At 40.9% G+C, this 23297-nt stretch overlaps 2 protein-coding genes across 5 annotated transcripts in view; one reads left to right on the top strand and one right to left on the bottom strand.

The window, feature by feature from the left end:
• The window catches only part of egln3 (egl-9 family hypoxia-inducible factor 3), a 526600-nt gene that overhangs the window by 263995 nt on the left and 239308 nt on the right, over window positions 1–23297 (bottom strand). The window lies entirely within an intron of this gene.
• The window catches only part of LOC114666379 (neuronal PAS domain-containing protein 3), a 764183-nt gene that overhangs the window by 719254 nt on the left and 21632 nt on the right, over window positions 1–23297 (top strand). For all 4 annotated transcript variants that reach the window (XM_028821218.2, XM_028821217.2, XM_051920026.1 and 1 more), the window contains 2 exons: window positions 7116–7309; window positions 12092–12198. In XM_028821218.2, the coding sequence (XP_028677051.1) occupies window positions 7116–7309; window positions 12092–12198 (301 nt within the window). The remainder of the gene's footprint in view (window positions 1–7115; window positions 7310–12091; window positions 12199–23297) is intronic.

Genomic DNA, 23297 nt, shown 5'->3' with positions numbered 1-23297 from the left:
AAGTGTTGAATAGGACTGAGGTCAAGGCTCTGTGCAGACTCCTCAAGCTCCTCCATGTCTCTATGGACTTGAATTTGTGCACAGGAGTACAGTCACAAATCCTGGATCACAAAACGCCCTTCCCCAAACTGTTGCTACAAAGTTGGAAACACAGAACAGTCTAAAGTGCCCCTGTATGAGGTAGCATTAACAGTACCCTTCACTGGAACCAAGGGGTCATGCCCACACCCTGCCACTATCTCTCCTTCATCAATCTTTACAATAGGCACTATGCAGCCCAGAAGATAGTGTTCTCCTGGCATCCACCAAACCCACGTTGGTCCATCAGACAGCCAGATTTAGAGTATGGCCAGATCTGCCAGATAGTGAAGTGTGGATCATCACTCCTGAGAGCAGCTTTCCACTGTTCCAGAGTCCAATCGAGGGTGGTGTGTTTTACAACACTCCAGCCAATGCTTGGCATTACGCTTAATGATTTTAGGCTTCTGTGCAGCTGTTTGGCCTTGGAAACCCATTTCCTGAAGCTCCTTGCACACAGTTCTTGTGATGATGATGATGCTTCCAGAGGCAGTTTAAAACTCAGTTGTGAGTGAGGCCACAGAAGACAAGTCACTTTTTAATACAGTGCACTTAATGCTGCCATGCTGTGTGAGTTTGTATGGTTCACCACTCTGTGGCTGAGTTGTTGTTGCTCCTCAATGCTTCCATCTCACAATAATAGCATTTACAGTTGAGCGGGGCAGAAATTTCACATACTGACTTGTGGCAAAGGTGGCATCCTATGACAATGCAACATTTAAAGTCACTGAGCTCTTCAGTATCACCCTGTGTCTGTTAATGAAGATCGCATGGGTGTGTTTGATTTGATGCACCCGTTAACAATGAAACACCTGAACTCAATCATTTTTTTTACCACAAACATTTAGCAATACGGTTTACATCTATGTCTGGTTACAGAGAAAGATGGGACATATGACATATACATACATTGGTTGTATTGTAATTTAAAAAATAGTAGAACATTTTACTTTGAATAGTAAAGGATTAATTAATGTAATGATTGCTGTTTGATTTCCCATCCACGTTGTAATCTTCACCCTTGTAGGCCTTCCGCAGTAAGAATACTAAACTCTAAAGAAACATAACAATTTAGAGGGCAGCCAGATCTGTATAACTACTAGAATTAAAAATTCTTATAGCTCTGGGGATAAAATAGTTCTTAAATATATTGCTGTTGAGCTTTGACAACTGAAATCTGAAGCCTGATGGCAATAAATGTAGAAAACAAGATGGCTGCTGTTACACAGAATCAGGTTAGCCGTCTTTCTAACTCAGTAAGGGAGGGCTGCTCCATATAAATACAGACATGGACAAATTTCTTTGTCCCCTTAGAGAAGGAGGAGGTTGGGAGCATGCGCCGATAGCAGCTCACTGAAGAAGTGAGTCAATGAAAATCAATTGTCTCCTGTGTAGCTGCATTCCTTTGATATGCCATCGAGTAAAGCAAAGCAAGTGTGAAAAGAGATCACGTGTTACTTATTCTGCAAGAATATTTAAAATGGTCCTGACACATTGTTGGGACCCCTAAAAATGATCCTAAATAATTGGATTCGAGGGATTTTGCAAACTTTTCTTAAATTTGTATTACACACTTCTCAAATCGTGCAATCAGTCATTCAGCCAATTTATATACAGAAAAGTCATCACTCTGCTGTTTGGTGTCATTGTGTGTCCTGCACTGAACATGGACCATAGAAAGCTGAGGAATGAATTGTCTGATCAGAAAGAAATTAATAGACAAGCAAATGCTAGATATATTATTAAGACGTTTAAGGTCCAAGGGGCTGTAGCTAAACCCCCCCTGGACGCAGCCACAACAGGAAAAATCAACCCCAAAATGGGCAGAAGGACAGTGGGAATGGTGGACAAATAGCCAAGGACAACTTCCAAAAAGATACAAGCTGAATTGCAAGGTCAAGGTCCATTAGTGTCTGATCGCTATTTGAGTGACAATGGACTCAATGGAAGAAGGACTCTATATACAAAAGCCAGATTTGAATGTCCTAAAATGCATATTGACAAGGCACAGTGCTTCTGGGAGAATGTCCTTTGGATAGTTGAGACACAACTGAATAGAACACCAGACCAGACCTACTGTGAAACATGGAGGAGGCTCACTTACATTTTGGGGTCGCTTTGCTGCGTCTGGTACGGGATGGCTCGAGTCTGTGCAGGAAACAATGAAATCTCAAGACTATCGAGACATGCTGGAGCAAAACACCCTGCCCAGTGTCAGAAAGCTCTGCCTCAGTTTCAGGTCATGAATCCTAAAACAGGATAATGAGTTGAAACACACAGTTGAAAAGCCCCCAAGAAGGACGAAGTACAAAACATTGAACTATTCTGAAATGGGTTTCTATGGGACCTAATTTGAAACCCATTGAACTTCTATGGAAAGAACTGTAACATGCAGTTTGAATAAGACTCCTGTCAAACCTGACCCAGCTGGAGCAGTATGCTCAGGAATAGTGGGCCAAACGAGTGCACAAGTCTCACTGAGAGCTCCAGGAATTTATTGTTTACAGTGATTGCAAACTCTAAAGGTTGTTCAACCAAATATTAGGTGACAGTTCCCATCATTTGTGTCCATTTGTGTTATCACTCCAAATGAGGCCTCACCAATGTGTTATAAAGCTTAAGCCTAACCTCCTTGGACTTGTACTCCACACATCAGGGCGCTATATAACCTCAAATTCTGTTAGCCTTCTTAATGGCTTCTGAACACTGCCTGACAATTGATAGAGTTTAGTCCACTACGACTTCTAAATCCTTCACATAAAGTGTACTTTCAATTTTCAGACCCACACATCCCCAATCTGTAGTCAAAACTCTCATTTTAACTTCCTGCATATAACACTATTTACTTAAATTATATTTCATCTGCCACAAATTTGCCCAAGCCTGCATGTTGTCCAAATTCCTCTTTAAATGATTCAACAGATTCTCGATTATCTGCCAGTCCTCTTAGCTTGGTATCACCTACAAACATAGCCAGCTTGTCACTTATATTCCTATCAAAATCAGTTATATACTGTATATTAAGAATAGCAGCGGCCTCCGCACTGACCCCTGCTGGACACCACTCTTAATATCACCCAGTTCTGATGAGGTTCCTCACACCATCTCTCTCTGTTTCTTGTGTTTTAGCCAATTCTGCACCCATCTACACACAACACCCTAAACTCTCACTTGCTTTAGTTTAATACCCCAGCTCTCATATGGCACTTTATCAAATGCTTTCTGATGACTCTGCTTGTGTTGGAGTGTACTCTGTCTTTTACTACATGCTCCTTTGTCCATGCTATGGTGTTATACTTCCTCAGCTTGCTGTTAGGCTCTTTGCTGTTTCCTCTGCTACTCCATAGGCAAAAGAGTGAAGGTGCTGAAGTTCTCTTCTTGTAGTAATGGTTGCTTCTCATTTTTCTCAGATTGGGTTCAGTCACTGGCATAGTGCTTGGCTTGGCAGAGTTGATCTTAGATCTAGTTCAGCTGTGAGCTCTTTGCTCCACAGAGTAGATATCTTCTCACCCCAAAGACAGTGGTTCCTCTGCTTTCAGCTCACAGAGAGAACAGATTGCCTTCATTCAGCTGCCCCCCCAAAGACAGTGGATTACCAGCTTTTAGCTCCTTATAAAGACAGAAGGGATTAATGCAGCTAATTTTGAAGGAAGATTTAACCTGCAATTATTGGGTGATAATCACTTGCAGTTACTGATCCAATGCCCACTTAGAGGTGTGTTATTTTGTCCATCACATCTGGCCAGAGTTCACTTTTCAGTTACAAGCCTAAGATTAATGTTTATTTGGGTGTCTTTTGTCTGAAGGGGTCTCTGCAGAGGTGTCAGCTCAACTGTGATTTACACCTTTGTTATCAGATGAAGTAAAGGCCTCACCAAAGTGTTGGTAGGGCTGAGTTCAGCCATTCACTTTGCAATGTAGGCAAGGAGCGAGCAGCCGAGTTTCGGCACCCCTGTTAAATCTGCTCTATTAACAGGCCTTGTGGGCCACTAAAAGTCTAGCAAAATGAGCACTACCCACTTTGTCCTTCAGTGGACAGCTCTGAAAATGTGAATAAATCCCTCCTCTGGGCCAGACAGAACACAGAAAGCATTTAGTTATAATGGTAAAACCAAAACTAAGCAGATGCATCTTTTAATCTCACACAGTTTTTTTTCTTGTGGGAAAACACAAACGTGTTATCTTTCTTTTGCTGCCGGTTGATACAGCCTGTGATTTACATCACATCTCCTGTGTCCCAAGTGAGGCACCTGTCAGTGCAAATATGGGAGTTACTGAACTCTATATATAAAGTACTGTGCTAGTGGATGGAGCTAACCATAGAAAAGCACAAGAATCAGAAGAATACTTCACTCAAAAATGACACATATCACACGTTACCAAGTGTCTTGTAGTAAAATCCAGGAAAAAACTTTAATCTCATGTTTTCACGTAGAATGAAGATTTAAAAAGTCGATGACAATGCTGATAATGCAAGATAGTGCTGTACAATGGAAAATAGTGTGAAAAATGTTCAAGGGAAAAAAAAAAATCTTATGTTACCGCTTATGTTATCAATGCCGCTTATTGCACAAGTCAGTTACCCAGTCATTTGATCCCCGCATGCAAAACACAGGCATTTTTTTTGTAAATAATATTATATGAATGTTTCTGGAAAGATCAATGCATGTCGTACACAGGAAACACAAGTCACATGGAACTCAGTTTTTGAACTGAAGAGCTCCTCCCTCATTCATTGGTCAAGAGTCCTCCCTTCAATTAAAAAAGTCACACAGTTCCTAATGACTGAGTTTAAGGTTACACTCACACTACCATGTTTCCTTTTAAAAATGCAGACATTAGTGACCATTTTCACCTTTTGTCCACACAACCCATGTGTTTTTAACCCTTGAAGACCCCAAAAACAGAGACTTAACATGCAAGTGATGCAGTGTGTCAAGAAACCATACCCCCCTGGCCCATCAAAAGCTCTGTCTAAAAGTTGAACTGGGCGACTAGAGCATTGGGTTCCACACCCAGACCACAGGGTGAGCGCTCCCTGCTAATCACACCAACATCTTTTCCAGCAGCAACTCAAGCTTTTCCTAGATGGTCTCCTATCCAAGTACTGATTGGGCCCACGAGACAATGGCCTGCAACAAGTAGCCAAATCTGTCAAAGTCTCAACACCAGGGACAATGACAAGATATCTGGAACTGTAAGGTGAACCTTAAGGGCCCAAAGGTCACCAGTGCATTTATGTCTCTCACCAATTAGGCCAGGAATGAGAGATGGATAATCTGGTTATTCCAGCAAGTAAGAATCTAGACAAGTGTGAAAATGGAGAATGTTAAAAATGCAAACCCTAATCATGCTCGGATTGGATGGTGCTTAATACATGGCACTTCCCTGACTGGATCCTTCTTGTTAAAATGTCTCATTCCCTGATTGGTCGCCCTTCACGAAAGAAAGCGATGTTCTAACATGGCAGACACAGTGTAGTAGTTTTGCACGGTATTTGCTGTATAGCTTACATATATGAATATAAATTGTGTTTTGTACATGAATGCTGCATACATATGCAAAAGGCAAATAATTACCTGTCGTTACAATTTTGCAATAAATTTCATGGCTTGTAGCATTACACCAGAAAAATCAAAATTCCTTCAAGGATTTTTCTCCCAACACACACATGTGCAACATAGGAGAACTGCTACATCATATGAATTTTCAGTCATTTTAGAGTAGGCAGAGATACTTTAATAAGTGATGTGAAAATGCTTGTGTGGACAAAGATTGTTATGAAAATGTAGTAGTGTGGACTTAGCCAAAGAACTACTGGTGTTGTGCATTGGGAAAGAGATCCAAACCACAAAGTTGCAGGCTTAATCCCCCGCCTGTGATCACTTTGTGAGCCTGAGCAGGTCGGCTAATCTTACTGAGCTCCTGGTGCAAATATGAAACGTAAAAAGTTGTAAAATGCATCTGTGCCTTTAAATTGCATGGGGATGGTGGTCACTATATGAATGTGCCACAGTATGTAAAATAAAAAGTTGTTGGTAGAAATATGGAAATATTTGTACTTAACACATTACAGCTGTACAAAGAGGTGTCGCACAAGCAAGAATTTCATTTACACCCTGTACACAATAATGACTCCATGTATAAAACTGATTTATCTGGAGCCCTGACACCCTGGCCCAAACTCTCTGGATATTAAGTGTTCTGCAGCTGAAGCTGAGAGAGTTCACTGCTTTACAAACATCTACCACCTCCACCACCTTCCTCAGCAGTAATATGTTATGAGAATGGAACTGAATGTATGGTATCACAGCAGGCACAATTTAAAGATGCTTATGGAAAAAATATCTTTTATTAAGCGCAGGAAAAGCCATCTCATACATTGCTTTTTGGCAGACTTCCACCTTTCTTCAGAGTTTACGCTCTCTTTTCTAATAGGTGTCTTTTATGTAAGGGTCAACTAATCAGGTAAAGAAACATTTAAAAAACTCGAGTATGCCACTTCACCTCTCTGGTTGCTTGATTTAGAAATACCCAAACAAAGCCAAGCGCAGCTCTTCAGGAGATCCATGTGGGAGGCAATGACAGTCCTGGCTACAAACTGATCCTTACCAATTCAGCCAAATTTTATTACCCACTTTGTCTTATTTAGGATTTCTGGTAGGCAGAGATCATCCCATCCTCAAAAGGTACAAGGCAAGAGTACCAGACTACTAACACAAACTCACAGCAGGGCAAATCAGAGCAGCCAGTCAGCACAATGCAGTGTATTTAGATGTTAGAAAAACACAAAGAAAATACAGACTCCTTTCCTCAAGCACTGTGAGAGATGGCAGCAGCAGCACCTGCTATTAAGCGTGACCCATGTAATTGTTATGATGCAGGCAGAACTCATTTTGCATGCAGTTCTCAAGCCACAGGGATTGTCTATGACCATCAATTTATGAACCAAATCTGTCAGTCACACTCACCCCTTATTAAGGAGTCTTCAATTTCCAAACAGTTTCCTTATAACAAAGTATCTCTTGCCTTTACAGGTTATCCATATTACAGGACGATTACGGATCAGGATGTCCCTGACCCATGGACGCAACGTCCCTAATCAAATAATGGGCATGGTGGTTGTGGCCCACGCGCTGCCTCCTCCCACAATCAATGAAGTGAGAATCGACTGCCAGATGTTTGTCACTCGAGTAAATATGGATCTCAATATTGTTTACTGTGAAAATAGGTAAGATGGATGTTTTTTTATTAGCATTTACCATTTCAAGTGTCCTCACTGGACACCACAGAAAATCAGAAAAGGGATACTGTAGGTGATACTGCAGCCTTTAAGATGAATGGAGATACACTGAAAAAGTTGAAGAAAATGAAAATGAAGATCAGGGTGAAGACCAGGAGGGAGCAAAGAAGGTTAGGAGTATGCTAAGGTAGTCAGCAGAGGATTTATGATGTTTGAGACAGAGTGACATTTCTCATGTTACTGAGATTTATTTGTGTAGCCTTCTTGGTTGTCAGTTGAACTGAGACAAGGCATACCAATAGTGTGGGCCAACAACACAAAGACAAAGGTACAGGAGACTATCCTCACTGGCCTAAAATGAGGACATGAGGCAACGTTTCAAGCCCACTCAGTTCTCGATGTACTGCTTAAAGGAATACGCCCTCCAAAAATAATATTTTTCTTCTGTTACTTATCCCATGTAGTTTGTAGTGATGGCTGAGAAAAAAAGTTTTAACCTCATGTTTTTATCCAGAATAAAGATAGCAAAGTTTTTGATATAACAGGGGCCAATTGTAACTGACGCTACACAAGAGCAAACAGTATCAAAAATGTCTGTGAAAAAATCTCATGTTACTCATGTTGCATAGCCCACACATTAAGTCTTCCACTCGTGGGCTGACAACGTCCCAAACGCATGTATTTTTACTAAAATATTGTGAAATAAACCACTTCCAGGAAACGCTGTCATGAGCAAAAGTGGAACGTGCCCAGGTATTTGAATTTAATTAATTTGAATCAAACCTACATGGTGTAAGTAACATAAAAAATATAACTTTTGGGTGGAGTATTACTTTATAGCACTTCCAGTTGAACGCTGTAATATCAATTACACCACTGAGTCAAAGCCATATTCTTTCAGTGAATGCCAGGCTTCTTTATATGTGAAGTGACTTATGAATACATAATGTACAGGTGCTGGTCATAAAATTAGAATATCATGACAAAGTTGATTTATTTCAGTAATTCCATTCAAAAAGTGAAACTTGTATATTAGATTCATTCATTACACACAGACTGATGTTTAATCAAATGTTTATTTCTTTTAATGTTGATGATTATAACTGACAACTAATGAAAGTCCCAAATTCAGTGTCTCGGAAAATTAGAATATTGTGAAAAGGTTCAATATTAAAGACAACTTGTGCCACACTCTAATCAGCTAATTAACTCAAAACACCTGCAAAAGCCTTTAAATGGTCTCTCAGTCTAGTTCTGTAGGCTACACAATCATGGGGAAGACTGCTGACTTGACAGTTGTCCAAAAGATGACCATTGACACCTTGCACAAGGAGGGCAAGACACAAAAGGTCATTGCTAAAGAGGCTGGCTGTTCACAGAGCTCTGTGTCCAAGCACATTAATAGAGAGGCGAAGGGAAGGACAAGATGTGGTAGAAAAAAGTGTACAAGCAATAGGGATAACCGCACCCTGGAGAGGATTGGGAAACAAAAATGTGGGGGAGATTCACAAAGAGTGGACTGCAGCTGGAGTCAGTGCTTCAAGAACCACCACGCACAGACGTATGCAAGACATGGGTTTCAGCTGTCGCATTCCTTGTGTCAAGCCACTCTTGAACAAGAGACTGCTGCTGAGTGGCCCAAAGTTATGTTCTCTGATGAAAGTAAATTTTGCATTTCCTTTGGAAATCAAGGTCCCAGAGTCTGGAGGAAGAGAGGAGAGGCACAGAATCCATGTTGCGTGAGGTCCAGTGTAAAGTTTCCACAGTCAGTGATGGTTTGGGGTGCCATGTCATCTGCTGGTGTTGGTCCATTGTGTTTTCTGAGGTCCAAGGTCAATGCAGCCGTCTACCAGGAAGTTTTAGAGCACTTCATGCTTCCTGCTGCTGACGAACTTTATGGAGATGCAGATTTCATTTTCCAACAGGACCTGGCACCTGCACACAGTGCCAAAGCTACCAGTACCTGGTTTAAGGACCATGGTATCCCTGTTCTTGATTGGCCAGCAAACTCGCCTGACCTTAACCCCATAGAAAATTTATGGGGTATTGTGAAGAGGAAGATGCAATACGCCAGACCCAACAATTCAGAAGAGCTGAAGGCCACTATCAGAGCAACATGGGCTCTCATAACACCTGAGCAGTGCCACAGACTGATCGACTCCATGCCACGCCGCATTGCTGCAGTAATCCAGGCCAAAGGAGCCCCAACTAAATATTGAGTGCTGTACATGCTCATACTTTTCATGTTCATACCTTTTAGTTGGCCAACATTTCTAAAAATCCTTTTTTTGCATTGGTCTTAATTGATATTCTAATTTTCCGAGATACTGAATTTGGGACTTTCATTAGTTATCAGTTATAATCATCAACATTGAATGAAATAAACACTTGAAATACATCAGTCTGTGTGTAATGAATGAATCTAATATACAAGTTTCACTTTTTGAATGGAATTACTGAAATACATCAACTTTGTCATGATATTCTAATTTTATGACCAGCACCTGTACATATTAGTGGGCAGAAGTTCAACCATGTTTGCTGTTATTTTAGTAGCAATGTAAAGTGTACTGTATGTATAAAATGCTAGATAGACAGATACTGTAGAAAAGAGTAACTTGCACAGTCCCAAAAATTGTTGGGGTGCCAGCACAGACGCCCTTTTTTAATTTCAAGGCTACAGAAATGTCAGTAACATTCAAAGAAATAAACAGGAGAACAGGGGCACTAGAACACAAATAGCTGTCAAGCAGAAATTCCAAAATAAGCAATCTGACTGGGACCTCAAGTGAGACACCTCCTTCCAGAGAAGTCTGCTTTTATAAACTCCGAATCAGAAGGGGCGGAACTTATAAAGGTAATGGGGACGTGGTTTGTCAGGCTCCTGGGACGACATCTCTGAACTGTGGAAGAAAGAGACAGAACATTTAATGACAATGCCCCCTCTGGCCTCAAGGTGGTACCACATAAGTGATCAGAGCCTGCAAGGTGATCCTCATACATGCATGCATGTCGATCAATCAATAGATAGAAAGATTGATAATCATTTTCTATCACACTTAATTCCTGAACAGGGCCACGGGGGTGCTTGAGCCTATCTCAGCTAACAAAGGGCACAAGGCAGGAACAATCCCCTGAACAGAGACGGACAGATTTTTAATTCCATATTAAAGAACAGAACGGTGACCGCAGTTATACATCAAATTAAATGTATGAAACAAAACTGAAAATCTTTGCAGAAACAAAAAGAAGAAACATTTCCAAACAAACTAATTTCTGAAAAGACGCCCCCATCACCAGTCCATTAATTATTCCTCTCTTATCCACAGTGCACATAACACTTCCCCATCACCCCATATCAATTTAAGTGTTGATGTGATCAATAAGTTCATAATATGCTAATTCTGTTTTAATCTGATTTTAACGGAGACCTGAAACATTAGGATAGATCAGGGGTGGGCAGATTCAGTCCTGGAGGGCCGCAGTGGTTGCAGGTTTTTGTTCCAACCTAGTTGCTTAATTAAAAACCAATCCTTGTCAATTATTTAATTGCATGGCTTGCTAGTGCTTTAACTCTGCCATGTCAGGTCATTCCCATATCGTAGATTTATTTTCCTTTCTAAGGATATCATCCAAATGATTTGAAGTCTAAAACAGATGAGTAATTCTCAGTGCTTCACTTTTTTCTCTTCACTTTCCTTCCAAGTATTTAATTAAACCAAATAGTGTGTGATAAATACACACAGGTGTAAATGGAAACAAGCTAAATGGAGAAATGCTGGTCTCTTTTGTCATTTGCATGGTATTGCTAATTAGGAGCAATTAAAAACCAAGAATACAGCTGTTTAAGACTAAAATAAGCAATAAGGGTTCAAAATCTTAACAAGCGAGACAACTAAAGTGAAGCTGAAGTGTTACTTGAGCAATAAGGGCTTCTTATTAAGCAATTGGGTTGGAGCAAAAACCTGCAGCCACTGCGGCCCTCTAGGACTGAATCTGCCCACCCCTGGGATAGATGAATGGATAGATAGATAGACAGACAGATATGAAAGGCACTATATGATAGATATCGCATTTTACTCACCACCACCACCACCCCTTTAAAGTCTGAGCTCACATTACTTTGGGCATAGCCTTCCGATTATCCGCAGCCTTACTGGTATGGTATATTGGGTATTGGTATCTTATATCTGTTTCCATGAATTAATCTTACATGTGCATTATTTTCCCTCCGGGATGGTGTAGATGCTGACCACTCAGACTAAGTCATCTGCCTATGGGCTTTTGCTCCCAGCGTAGGGACCCCAGCTGAATGTCAGCAGGTAGACTACGTAGCAGTTGCTCCGCTGCTCTCCTCCCTGCTAAAATGTTGTCCACACACTCACTGTGGATTCAGTTAGGGTTACACCAAAAGGTCTGATGCCTCCTAACTGTCTCAACTAGTGGCCTCTTAGATAACTCAGTTGCCTAATCAGTGGCAGTCTGAGTCTCCCATACAGGGTACAAGGACCCACTAATGGATGACTTTCGCTATTTCTGTAACCTGTATTGTTTATCAAGACATGTTGTGCTAAACCCCTACAACTGGACATAAGGTTTTACTGCAGTAGTTCCACGGCCTCCAGTTTAGTTTTTCTGTTATGACTCCTGGATTCTTTTTGTGCTGCATGTTGCATTATGATTTTATGTAAAAGGGTGCTAGTGGGGTGGATGGGGAGTTGAATAGTATTCCCATCTTGTTTCACTAAGCTTTGTCTTTCCCTTGTGCAGAATTAGTGATTACATGGATCTGACTCCTGTAGACATCGTGGGCAAGAGATGCTATCAATTCATTCATGCTGAAGACGTGGAGGGGATCAGACACAGCCATTTAGACCGTGAGTACCTAGTACTGCACATTCTTATTGGCTACTGGAGGACAGCTTATTCATGCACCTTGAAGAATGGATTTTGAAACTAAAATCTTATTATGGCAGTAGAGTGAATGGAGCTGCGCTCAAAGAGCAAATTAAATAGGCTGCTGAATTGAAATCATAGTGGAGGAAAAAAAAAAAAAAAAGCATAAAATATTAAAGTTGCACTTGTCGCCGCTCACGTTCCACAAGACAAAGTGAGTGTTTGGCATATTAGCCATGTATGCGGTGCTTAACTCTTTGATGCCAGGCTCATACTGTCCTACAGTACACTTGTGCTAGTGCCACCTCACCATGTCACTTGCTTTCTGTTGTTACTCTGGGCATCTTTTAAAAACAGTAGGATGTTTCTCGATGATACAGATACATTGCCCACCAATCCTGGCCCCTAATCACTCCCTGTCTCTAACTGGGTAACTCTCTCTCTCACACTTTCACAACCTAATAACTAATGTGTGGTAGGCATACTGATACAAGAATGGAATGGCTTTTTGGAATGACATTTGTTTGTCATGCTAGGATTAGTGTTTTTAAGGGGGAGATCATTTTGGAGACTAGAATGTAAGCTAGAAAGCTTAAATGTTTGTAAGTTATTGCATTTTATTTCCTGAACACACTGCTTTGTGTACATTTTATTAAGACAGCAACAAAGCTAAATGCAGGTCCACAATCCTTCCTTTGTAAGTCCAAAAATTTGAAGATCAAAAATTCCTTTGCCATTTTTTAAGCTGAACATGTACAGTGTCAGTAATGTAAGCTGGTGTACAAATGTGTTCAGTGGCACTTGTTTTGAGCCTCACTATGTCATAATTTGGAGTCTGGAGTCTCAAGACCATGACCAGAAAGAGCCTTCTAAAGGCTCGTCAGGCCAGGCCAGGCCTCATTTGATGTGAGAAAGGCTGTCGGGGATTACTGCTACTGACTGAAAAGGGTTAGATAATAACATTAACTAGAACTGTAGTTGGTGACAGATAAAAGGTCAGAACCAGGAGAACAAAATATATAGAGTAAACAAAGCAGAGGGGCAAAATCACAAATCAAAGTCCATCCATCCGTCCATTTTCCAACCCGCTGAATCCAAACACAGGGTCACGGGGGTCTGCTGGAGCCAATCCCAGCCAACACAGGGCACAAGGCAGGGAACCAATCCTGGGCAGGGTGCCAACCCACCGCAGGACACACACACACACACACCAAGCACACACTAGGGCCAATTTAGAATCGCCAATCCACCTAACCTGCATGTCTTTGGACTGTGGGAGGAAACCGGAGCGCCCGGAGTAAACCCACGCAGACACGGGGAGAACATGCAAACTCGGACCCGGAAAGCGAACCCGGGTCTCCTAACTGCGAGGCAGCAGCGCTACCACTGCGCCACCGTGCCACCCACAAATCAAAGTCAAGTTCAAAAAAAAGAGAATTACAAAACCTGAAACAAACCTAGTACAGTGCTTGGTCAAGCTGAAAAGCAAACTAACTGACACTAATAGATTGGTGTTTCTTATCCAACTGAAAGAAACTTTATACTTGCACCACAGCCATATTTACACTGTGCATCCAGTGACAGCACTGAAGTGACAAATGGTCATTTGAGCTATCAATCATGGTGCAAAAATAAACAAAATTAAATAAATCATTTTGTGTATTTAATAACCTGCCTAGAGCAGGCCTCTCCACAAACGGCTTAACTCCAACTATAATGGCCTGTTGCAACCTACATAATACCTGACAAGTGTTAGGTCTTAAAATATTAATGTCCCAAAATCTCAAAGTACCTGGAAAGGAAATGGAAACAGTAAAATCATTTGGCTTGCACAGACCAATCCAACTTTAAAAATCAAAATGTTTATTCACAAAACAAAAAATTTAACAAAAAAGTTCAAAGAGCAAAAATGAGGCAAAATGGAGTTGCCTATACAGGTGCTGGTCATAAAATTAGAATATCATGACAAAGTTGATTTATTTCAGTAATTCCATTCAAAAAGTGAAACTTGTATATTAGATTCATTCATTACACACAGACTGATGTATTTCAAGTGTTTATTTCTTTTAATGTTGATGATTATAACTGACAACTAATGAAAGTCCCAAATTCAGTATCTCGGAAAATTAGAATATCAATTAAGACCAATGCAAAAAAAGGATTTTTAGAAATGTTGGCCAACTGAAAGGTATGAACATGAAAAGTATGAGCATGTACAGCACTCAATATTTAGTTGGGGCTCCTTTGGCCTGGATTACTGCAGCAATGCGGCGTGGCATGGAGTCGATCAGTCTGTGGCACTGCTCAGGTGTTATGAGAGCCCATGTTGCTCTGATAGTGGCCTTCAGCTCTTCTGAATTGTTGGGCCTGGCGTATTTCATCTTCCTCTTCACAATCCCCCATAGATTTTCTATGGGGTTACGGTCAGGCGAGTTTGCTGGCCAATCAAGAACAGGGATACCATGGTCCTTAAACCAGGTACTGGTAGCTTTGGCACTGTGTGCAGGTGCCAGGTCCTGTTGGAAAATGAAATCTGCATCTCCATAAAGTTCGTCAGCAGCAGGAAGCATGAAGTGCTCTAAAACTTCCTGGTAGACGGCTGCGTTGACCTTGGACCTCAGAAAACACAATGGACCAACACCAGCAGATGACATGGCACCCCAAACCATCACTGACTGTGGAAACTTTACACAGGACCTCACGCAACATGGATTCTGTGCCTCTCCTCTCTTCCTCCAGACTCTGGGACCTTGATTTCCAAAGGAAATGCAAAATTTACTTTCATCAGAGAACATAACTTTGGACCACTCAGCAGCAGTCCAGTCCTTTTTGTCTTTAGCCCAGGCGAGATGCTTCTGACGCTGTCTCTTGTTCAAGAGTGGCTTGACACAAGGAATGCGACAGCTGAAACCCATGTCTTGCATACGTCTGTGTGTGGTGGTTCTTGAAGCACTGACTCCAGCTGCAGTCCACTCTTTGTGAATCTCCCCCAGATTTTTGAATGGGTTTTGTTTCCCAATCCTCTCCAGGGTGCGGTTATCCCTATTGCTTGTACACTTTTTTCTACCACATCTTGTCCTTCCCTTCGCCTCTCTATTAATGTGCTTGGACACAGAGCTCTGTGAACAGCCAGCCTCTTTAGCAATGACCTTTTGTGTCTTGCCCTCCTTGTGCAAGGTGTCAATGGTCGTCTTTTGGACAACTGTCAAGTCAGCAGTCTTCCCCATGATTGTGTAGCCTACAGAACTCGACTGAGAGACCATTTAAAGGCTTTTGCAGGTGTTTTGAGTTAATTAGCTGATTAGTGTGTGGCACCAGGTGTCTTCAATATTAAACCTTTTCACAATATTCTAATTTTCCGAGATACTGAATTTGGGACTTTCATTAGTTGTCAGTTATAATCATCAACATTAAATGAAATAAACACTTGAAATACATCAGTCTGTGTGTAATGAATGAATCTAATATACAAGTTTCACTTTTTGAATGGAATTACTGAAATAAATCAACTTTGTCATGATATTCTAATTTTATGACCAGCACCTGTACAGGCAGTCCAAAGAAAATAAGTCCCAATACACAATCCGAAAGAATAATCCAAGAAACTGAGCAAATAAAAAAAATTATTTATTAATTAATTAATTAATTAATTTAAAAAAAAAATCCTCCAGAATGACCTGAATAGACTGAGGGTGGGCTCAGGAGTGGTGGTGTCAGGGTGGCCTTGCCTTCTAGGACTCCATCAACAAAAAACAAGGAACTTAGGAAAACTAAAATTTATACATACTGTAGAAATATAATAGTTATGAATGAAATAAACAAAAAAATACATTTTACATAAAAAACAAAAAAGAAACTTGGAAACTTCAAGAAAAACATTAAATGTATTAAAAATAAACTTATATATCCTTGTGTGTCTCAACCTCTCTTGCCCACCGCACCCTCTTTTGATTGTGTGCCTGTAAGTCCTGCTTCTCAGACTGTCATTTCAAGGCACCTTGCTCGCATCCTGTCCACTTTTTGACAACCAGCAATGGTAGATACGCCTTCTCTGGCCACCATGAAATTATCATTCATATTCCTGCGAATAGTTACCATTTTTGAAGGTGACTCAGGTTGTGCCTTCTCAGTTATTCACTTTGTTGTCGTTGAAATGCTCCATTTTAACTCCTTTTTTGTAAAAATAAAAGGAATTGTTACATTCAGGAATTGAATTTTGCACCATCAACATATTGTTTTATCATCCCTACTACTGAGGCACCACAGCCCAACTGACAATCAGACTAAAGCAAAACTGACCAATCAGATTGCTAGGAGGGACCAGACACAAAGACAGCAGTGTTTTATTATATAGTAGACTGTCATATTTTACAATACATTTATTTATTTGATTTTGTCAGACGTATTCCTCCATTGTTGTGCGCCTGCTGTGCTCTCCCTAACCCACCCCCCCACAGCGCTGAGCACATTCAATGCAGCTAGAAAGAACGAGATGCAGCCCTCTTGTGTTCTCACCCGTCTCATTCAATGTGGCACGTACAATTGCTCAGTCTTACTCACTGCATGTATCTTCTCATATCTAGATGTCAAATGGCTAACTGTCATTTTTGTAAAACATTGCTCTGTTCTAAATCTGGCTGTACTGGCTTGGAGCAACATGCTGTGTCTGCCTAGCTCTAGCTCTCTATATGGAGGCTGAGTCCCCCGCAAAATAACATTACTATACAGAGATCACTGTATTTAATGCTACTGATACAAATTTACATATGAAATTATTAATATTTATACATAATGTACATATTAATGAATATAAAAGTTTAACCATGTTTGCTGTTATTTTAGGGGCAATGTAAGGTGCACTTATATGTACTTACTTTAAAAATGGTTAAAGAAAAAGAAAATTGTTCCTCCCAAGGGTGAAATTTGACTTTATACATTAGCTTAATAAATGAATAAATACATAAATATTATAGCAAATGCTAAATCTACTCTATTATCATATACCAGCTCCACCTACCTATCCGAAGACAGGTAATGGAAAAAAATAAAATTTATATTTGATATCTCTTACCCTACATGTACCCACAGTGTTCCTTTCATCAGTATCCTCATAGGTCTCAGTCTCTTTTGCCTGGCAGTTTCTCTGTGTCATGTTCCCATAAAGCTTGCTTCTCTGACTCTGCCATTTCACTGTGCCTTGCTTGCCTCCTGTCCACTTTTGACTACCACCAATGGTAGACAAGCCCCCATTAAAACGATGTAAAAACACAATTCGTATTCTTGTGAATAGTTCCTGTCTTTGAAGGCAACTCGGGTTGCACCTTGTTAGTATTTAGCAACCCAATGTTTCTTGGTAAGTTGTTTGTTCTGTTGTTGTTGAAATGCTCCATTTTTTTTTTTTTCTTTAAACAAAAAGTAAGTCACAATCAGGAATGATGTCAGCCACCCAGCCAAACTGACCAATCAGATTGCTCACAGGGACTGTATACACACACACACACACAGCAGTGTTTTATTATATGGTAGATTTGGTTAATGCATTTATTCAGAGCAACTTATAGAATCAAGATACGGTACAACTGCTTACTTGTATTTTTCACATTCATAGCACATTGCTTTACATCTTTAAGCAGGTAGTGTGCTGTAATCAGTAAGGCTTTAGTGCTAGCATTATAGTGCCTGCACTGTTTGGTCAAATAAAGTAATATGGCAAGGCACTTAAAAAAAATTACATTTTAAGAAGAATCAAAATCAAGGATGGAATTATTAGGGCTGGGTGCAACCTGATGAAGCCATTTATCATCCTCTTCATACAGCTTAATTCAGGAAAGGGATCAATCAGCGGATATGAATGGCAATGACACTTTGGTGAAATAAGTTTCACATGGTACTCACCAAGCTGAATTCTAGTCCACTGCAGAGCCCTTTCACCCACACTCACACTGGGGCCAGTTTAGAGTTGCCAGTAAACCTAATTGACCGGCATTCAGGAATGTCAGAGAAAAATCCAAAGTGTCACAGGGAGGAATTGTAGACTCCACATGGATGAGGTTTAGGAGTAAGAATCAAGCCCAACATGTTGGATCTATAAGACAGCCTAACTACCAGTTGTGCCACCTTGCTGCCCACACTACAACTTAATAAAATCACATTTCATAATGATACTTAGGAAATGTTTTAGCATGTGTTTCTACCAAAGATGTGGCTGCACTAAAACCTATGTTACTGATTATGTCAAGGATGTGAAGGCACTATATTCCAACCTACTAACACTTCTCAATAAAGCAGGTTGGGACCTATAGACCCCAATACCTAAAAGCCACGTGTCACTAACTGCTTGTGAATTGTATCCTCATAGAATTACAAGTCAAAAATTCAAATTTCAGGAAATTTAATTTTCTATTGGCCGCTTGTCGACCCTGTTAAAGTAAACCTGCATCTTGTGCTGACCCTATGCAATGAAATGACGGTAAACAGAGTACCTTTCTGCCTTTTCACCTGATCGGCTTGAGCCTCAGCTTGTCCCCAATAGTGATGTGAGAGTTCTCTCTGAAGATCACACCACTTCCTTTCATATCCTGGTCTCTCAGCCCAAAATGTACTCTTTGGCTGCTTTGGCTAAAGGGGATATGAAAGATAGGTGCCTTGCAGAGGATCCAAGTGATTAAAACAAAGTGAAGGACAAGAGATGGAGGCTCTAAAAAGAGGCTGTGCTGCAGGCATGCCCGAGGCCTGCTGAGGAGAGCTGCAGATGAAAGCCGCCGCATTCCTCTGAGTGGCTCAGAGGGCTGCAGATGCTTCAAAAAATGTGAAAGGCCTTCATTAGTGCTAAATCAATAACAGGAGAAAGTGCTGATTGATTTAATTGCAAAGCAAATGAAGAGGAGTTAAGGCAGAATCATGTGACATAGCCTCTTCCCAGCCGTGGAGTGTGCAAATCTCTTCTCCCAAAAAACTCTGCGTCAAGTGGGCTCTTTGGTTTTATTATCATAAAAGTGAAAGAACGCAGGCAAGATATTTCTAGGGTTGTGCCTACAGCAGTGTTATAGACAGTGGTCAAAGCAAACAATACGGCAGCAAAGTTCATTCCATAATGTAGACAGATGCTAGTGCATTCTGAAAAATGTGGAATGTCAAAAACTTTGATACAGCTATATTTATGTTGTTTTCAAACATACTTCGTACTTTATCTTTTATTGAATACAAGTGGTGATGTGAAGCTCTTCACTGAGTGCTGTCTCAGAGTGATGCAATTAAAAAACAACATATTTCAACTACAGAAAGCTATGGATTTGTGTAAACACAAAGTAAAACTAAGCAATTACAGACCGATAAATGGAACCTAAAAATATCTGTCCATTTACATTATCATTAAGCTCTGGCCAGCTGACAACAGAGGAGAGGAAAACAAAGTCCAGTCAGCAGCAGCAGTGGGGAAAATAAACCTGTTGGGGTCCACAGTCAGTTAAAACAGACAGTCCATTATGTTCACAGTCACGCAGAGACCTCGGCCAACTGGCTACCTACCTTATTCTGGTTATTCTACAGTAGAGTCCTTGCTGGGCTATCTAATAAGATGGCAGAATCTTTGCATCCTTTGATTTGAAAGCCCCCAATATCTCTGATGTTTTTCACTTGGGCAGGAAAACAGCTTGGAAATACAGCAGTGGCACCAAGTGAGACAGCAGGACACTGAGAAGAGAAAGAAAATGAGGAGGGCTATTGATGGGTCATAGTTATTGTAGTACTTATTTTTATACAAGTAACTAACAAACAGAGATGCAGTATGTACATCTAATCAGCAGCTCTAATCAGGGTATGCCACACTGATAAATTTAAATTTTTTAATTTAAAAGCGGAGTCTGAAGGGGCCTCTCTTATATTAGTAGGCAGATCACTCAACAGCTTTTCCCTGTATCTAAAGTTCAACCTCCCACCATTATTTTCTTAACTGCTTGGTCTCTTTAGAAGGCAAGCATCTTGAGATCTAAGCACATGTCCCAGTTTGTATGTAGCAGTAAGTTCAGAAAGGTAAGCAGGACACTGGACACAAAGCTTTATATGCATGAAGGAGGTTTTTGAAATCAGTACCTAAGCTTTACAGGAGGCCAGTGTAAAGACCTTAGAATAGGAGTGATGGTCTTACTTTCTAGTTCTTGTAAGGATTCGACCAGCTGCATTATGAATTAACTGATCACACTATACAGAACAGTTTGAACAGACAGTGAATAAAGCATTGCAGTAGTCAATCCTACTAGAAATGAATGCATAAATTAATTTCTCAGTATCCTCCATATTTTTAAAACCGCCTTTAAGTTTTCCCAATATTTTTCAATGAGTGTTTTAAAAGGCATACTATCAAAGATAACACCTATGTTGGGTGCTGACTCATTAATCTTCTTGCTGTTAACCCAGAGTGTCTCTTAGCTCAGAATTCAGTGTACAAACGGTTAATGAATATTCAACAACATTCTTAAATGAGGGACTGATCTGAGGGAGTGAGGACTCAGGTTAAAAGCAGCATTGGGGTAACAGTTAAGAGTAGCTTCACATCAGGGATCTTCTTTAAGTCCTTATCTCTTTGATCTGTTTATGGATATGTGTTGACTCATGGGATAAAATACCAATCCCCCTGGTGCATTGTTTAGTGTAGCACAAGACCAGTAAAGAGGAAATTGGAAGAACAAAGAAAGACTTTGGAAGATAAATTCTAAGAAGGTAGAATATTTGAGGTTTAATCATGATTAGGATTCAGAACTTGGCATGCAGGGAGAGCTATTGAAAAGAGTGGATACATTTAAATAGCTAGGATCAGTGGTAACCTAAGATGGACAATTATATTCAGTGATAACCCATAGAGTGTAGTGTGGAGGGAACAATTGGAAGGAGGTATCAGGAGTATTGTTTGATCACAGAATTATGGTGAAAGTTAAAGGTTGGGTTTTTAAGACAATGGTGAGACCAGCAATGATGTATGGAGTCGAGACGTGCAGTACAGTAAAAGAGCACAGGAAAAACGATTGATGTAAAAGAAATGAGAATAATGAGATAGGTATGTGGAGTTACAAAAAAGGACAGAATAAGAAAAGTGGGAGAGATACCGTATCTATGAAAGTACAGGAAAGTAGGTTGAAGTGGAAGGACATGTAATGAGGGGAGACAATGAAGTATGTAAGCAAAAGAGTGATGGGAATGAAAGTACAGGGAAATAGAAAGTGACAAAGGCCACAGCGGAAGTTGGATGGATACAGTAAAAGATTTTAAGGAAAAGGTCTGACTGGGAAGGGGACGCAGGTATTTAGTATTTAATGGACTATTTTACATAAGTATTGGTTGGACTTTGTGAATTTAGCATTGTCTTGGTTTACTTTTTTGGTGGTTTTTCCTTTTCCGTCTTTACACATTTTCTGGTCTTGAGTAATGCAATTTCATACCACTGTATTTTAGATGAATGAATATTTTAGAATGAACTTGATTTGGAGAAAGTTGATCAAGCATCACTTTTTCCACATTTTGTTATGTTACAGCCTTATTCCAAAATGGATTAAATTCATTTTCCATCCATCCATTTTCCAACCCGCTGAATCCGAATACAGGGTCACGGGGGTCTGCTGGAGCCAATCCCAGCCAACACAGGGCACAAGGCAGGAACCAATCCCGTGCAGGGTGCCAACCCACCGCAGTTAAATTCATTTTTTACCTCAGAATTCTACACACAACACCCCATAATGACAACGTGAAAAAAGTTGACTTGAGATTTTTGCAAATTTATTAAAAATAAAAAAACTGAGAAAGCACATGTACATAAGTATTCACAGCCATTGCCATGAAGCTCAAAATTGAGCTCAGGTGCCTCCTGTTTCCCCTGATCATCCTTGAGATGTTTCTGCAGCTTCATTGGAATCCACCTGTGGTAAATTCAGTTGACTGGACCTGATTTGGAAAGGCACACACCTGTCTATAGAAGGTCCCACAGTTGACAGTTCATGTCAGAGCACAAACCAAGCATGAAGTCAAAGGAATTGTCTGTAGACCTCCGAGACAGAATTGTCTCAAGGCACAAATCTGGGGAATGTTACAGAAAAAATTTCTGCTGCTTTGAAGGTCCCAATGAGCACAGTGGCCTCCATCATCATCCGTAAGTGGAAGAAGTTCGAAACCACCAGGACTCTTCCTAGAGCTGGCCGGCCATCTAAACTGAGCGATCGGGGGAGAAGGGCCTTAGTCAGGGAGGTGACCAAGAACCCGATGGTCACTCTGTCAGAGCTCCAGAGGTCCTCTGTGGAGAGAGGAGAACCTTCCAGAAGGACAACCATCCTCTGCAGCAATCCACCAATCAGGCCTGTATGGTAGAGTGGCCAGACGGAAGCCACTCCTTAGTAAAAGGCACATGGCAGCCCGCCTGGAGTTTGCCAAAAGGCACCTGAAGGACTCTCAGACCATGAGAAAGAAAATTCTCTGGTCTGATGAGACAAAGATTGAACTCTTTGGTGTGAATGCCAGGTGTCATGTTTGGAGGAAACCTGGCACCGCTCATCACCAGGCCAATACCATCCCTACAGTAAAGCATGGTGGTGGCAGCATCATGCTGTGGGGATGTTTGTCAGCGGCAGGGACTGGGAGACTAGTCAGGATAAAGGGAAAGATGACTGCAGCAATGTACAGAGACATCCTGGATGAAAACCTGCTCCAGAGCGCTCTTGACCTCAGACTGGGGCGACGGTTCATCTTTCAGCAGGACAACGACCCTAAGCACACAGCCAAGATATCAAAGGAGTGGCTTCAGGACTCTGTGAATGTCCTTGAGTGGCCCAGCCAGAGCCCAGACTTGAATCCGATTGAACATCTCTGGAGAGATCTTAAAATGGCTGTGCACCGACGCTTCCCATCCAACCTGATGGAGCTTGAGAGGTGCTGCAAAGAGGAATGGGCGAAACTGGCCAAGGATAGGTGTGCCAAGCCTGTGGCATCATATTCAAGAAGACTTGAGGCTGTAATTGCTGCCAAAGGTGCATCGACAAAGTATTGAGCAAAGGCTGTGAATACTTATGGACATGGGATTTCTCAGTTTTTTTATTTT

The sequence above is a fragment of the Erpetoichthys calabaricus genome, chromosome 16 (assembly GCF_900747795.2).
Source record: "Erpetoichthys calabaricus chromosome 16, fErpCal1.3, whole genome shotgun sequence".
NCBI classification, from domain to species: Eukaryota; Metazoa; Chordata; class Cladistia; order Polypteriformes; family Polypteridae; genus Erpetoichthys; species Erpetoichthys calabaricus.
The sequence above is the reverse complement of the archived record's forward strand: the minus strand, read 5'-3'. Positions and strand labels throughout refer to the sequence as shown.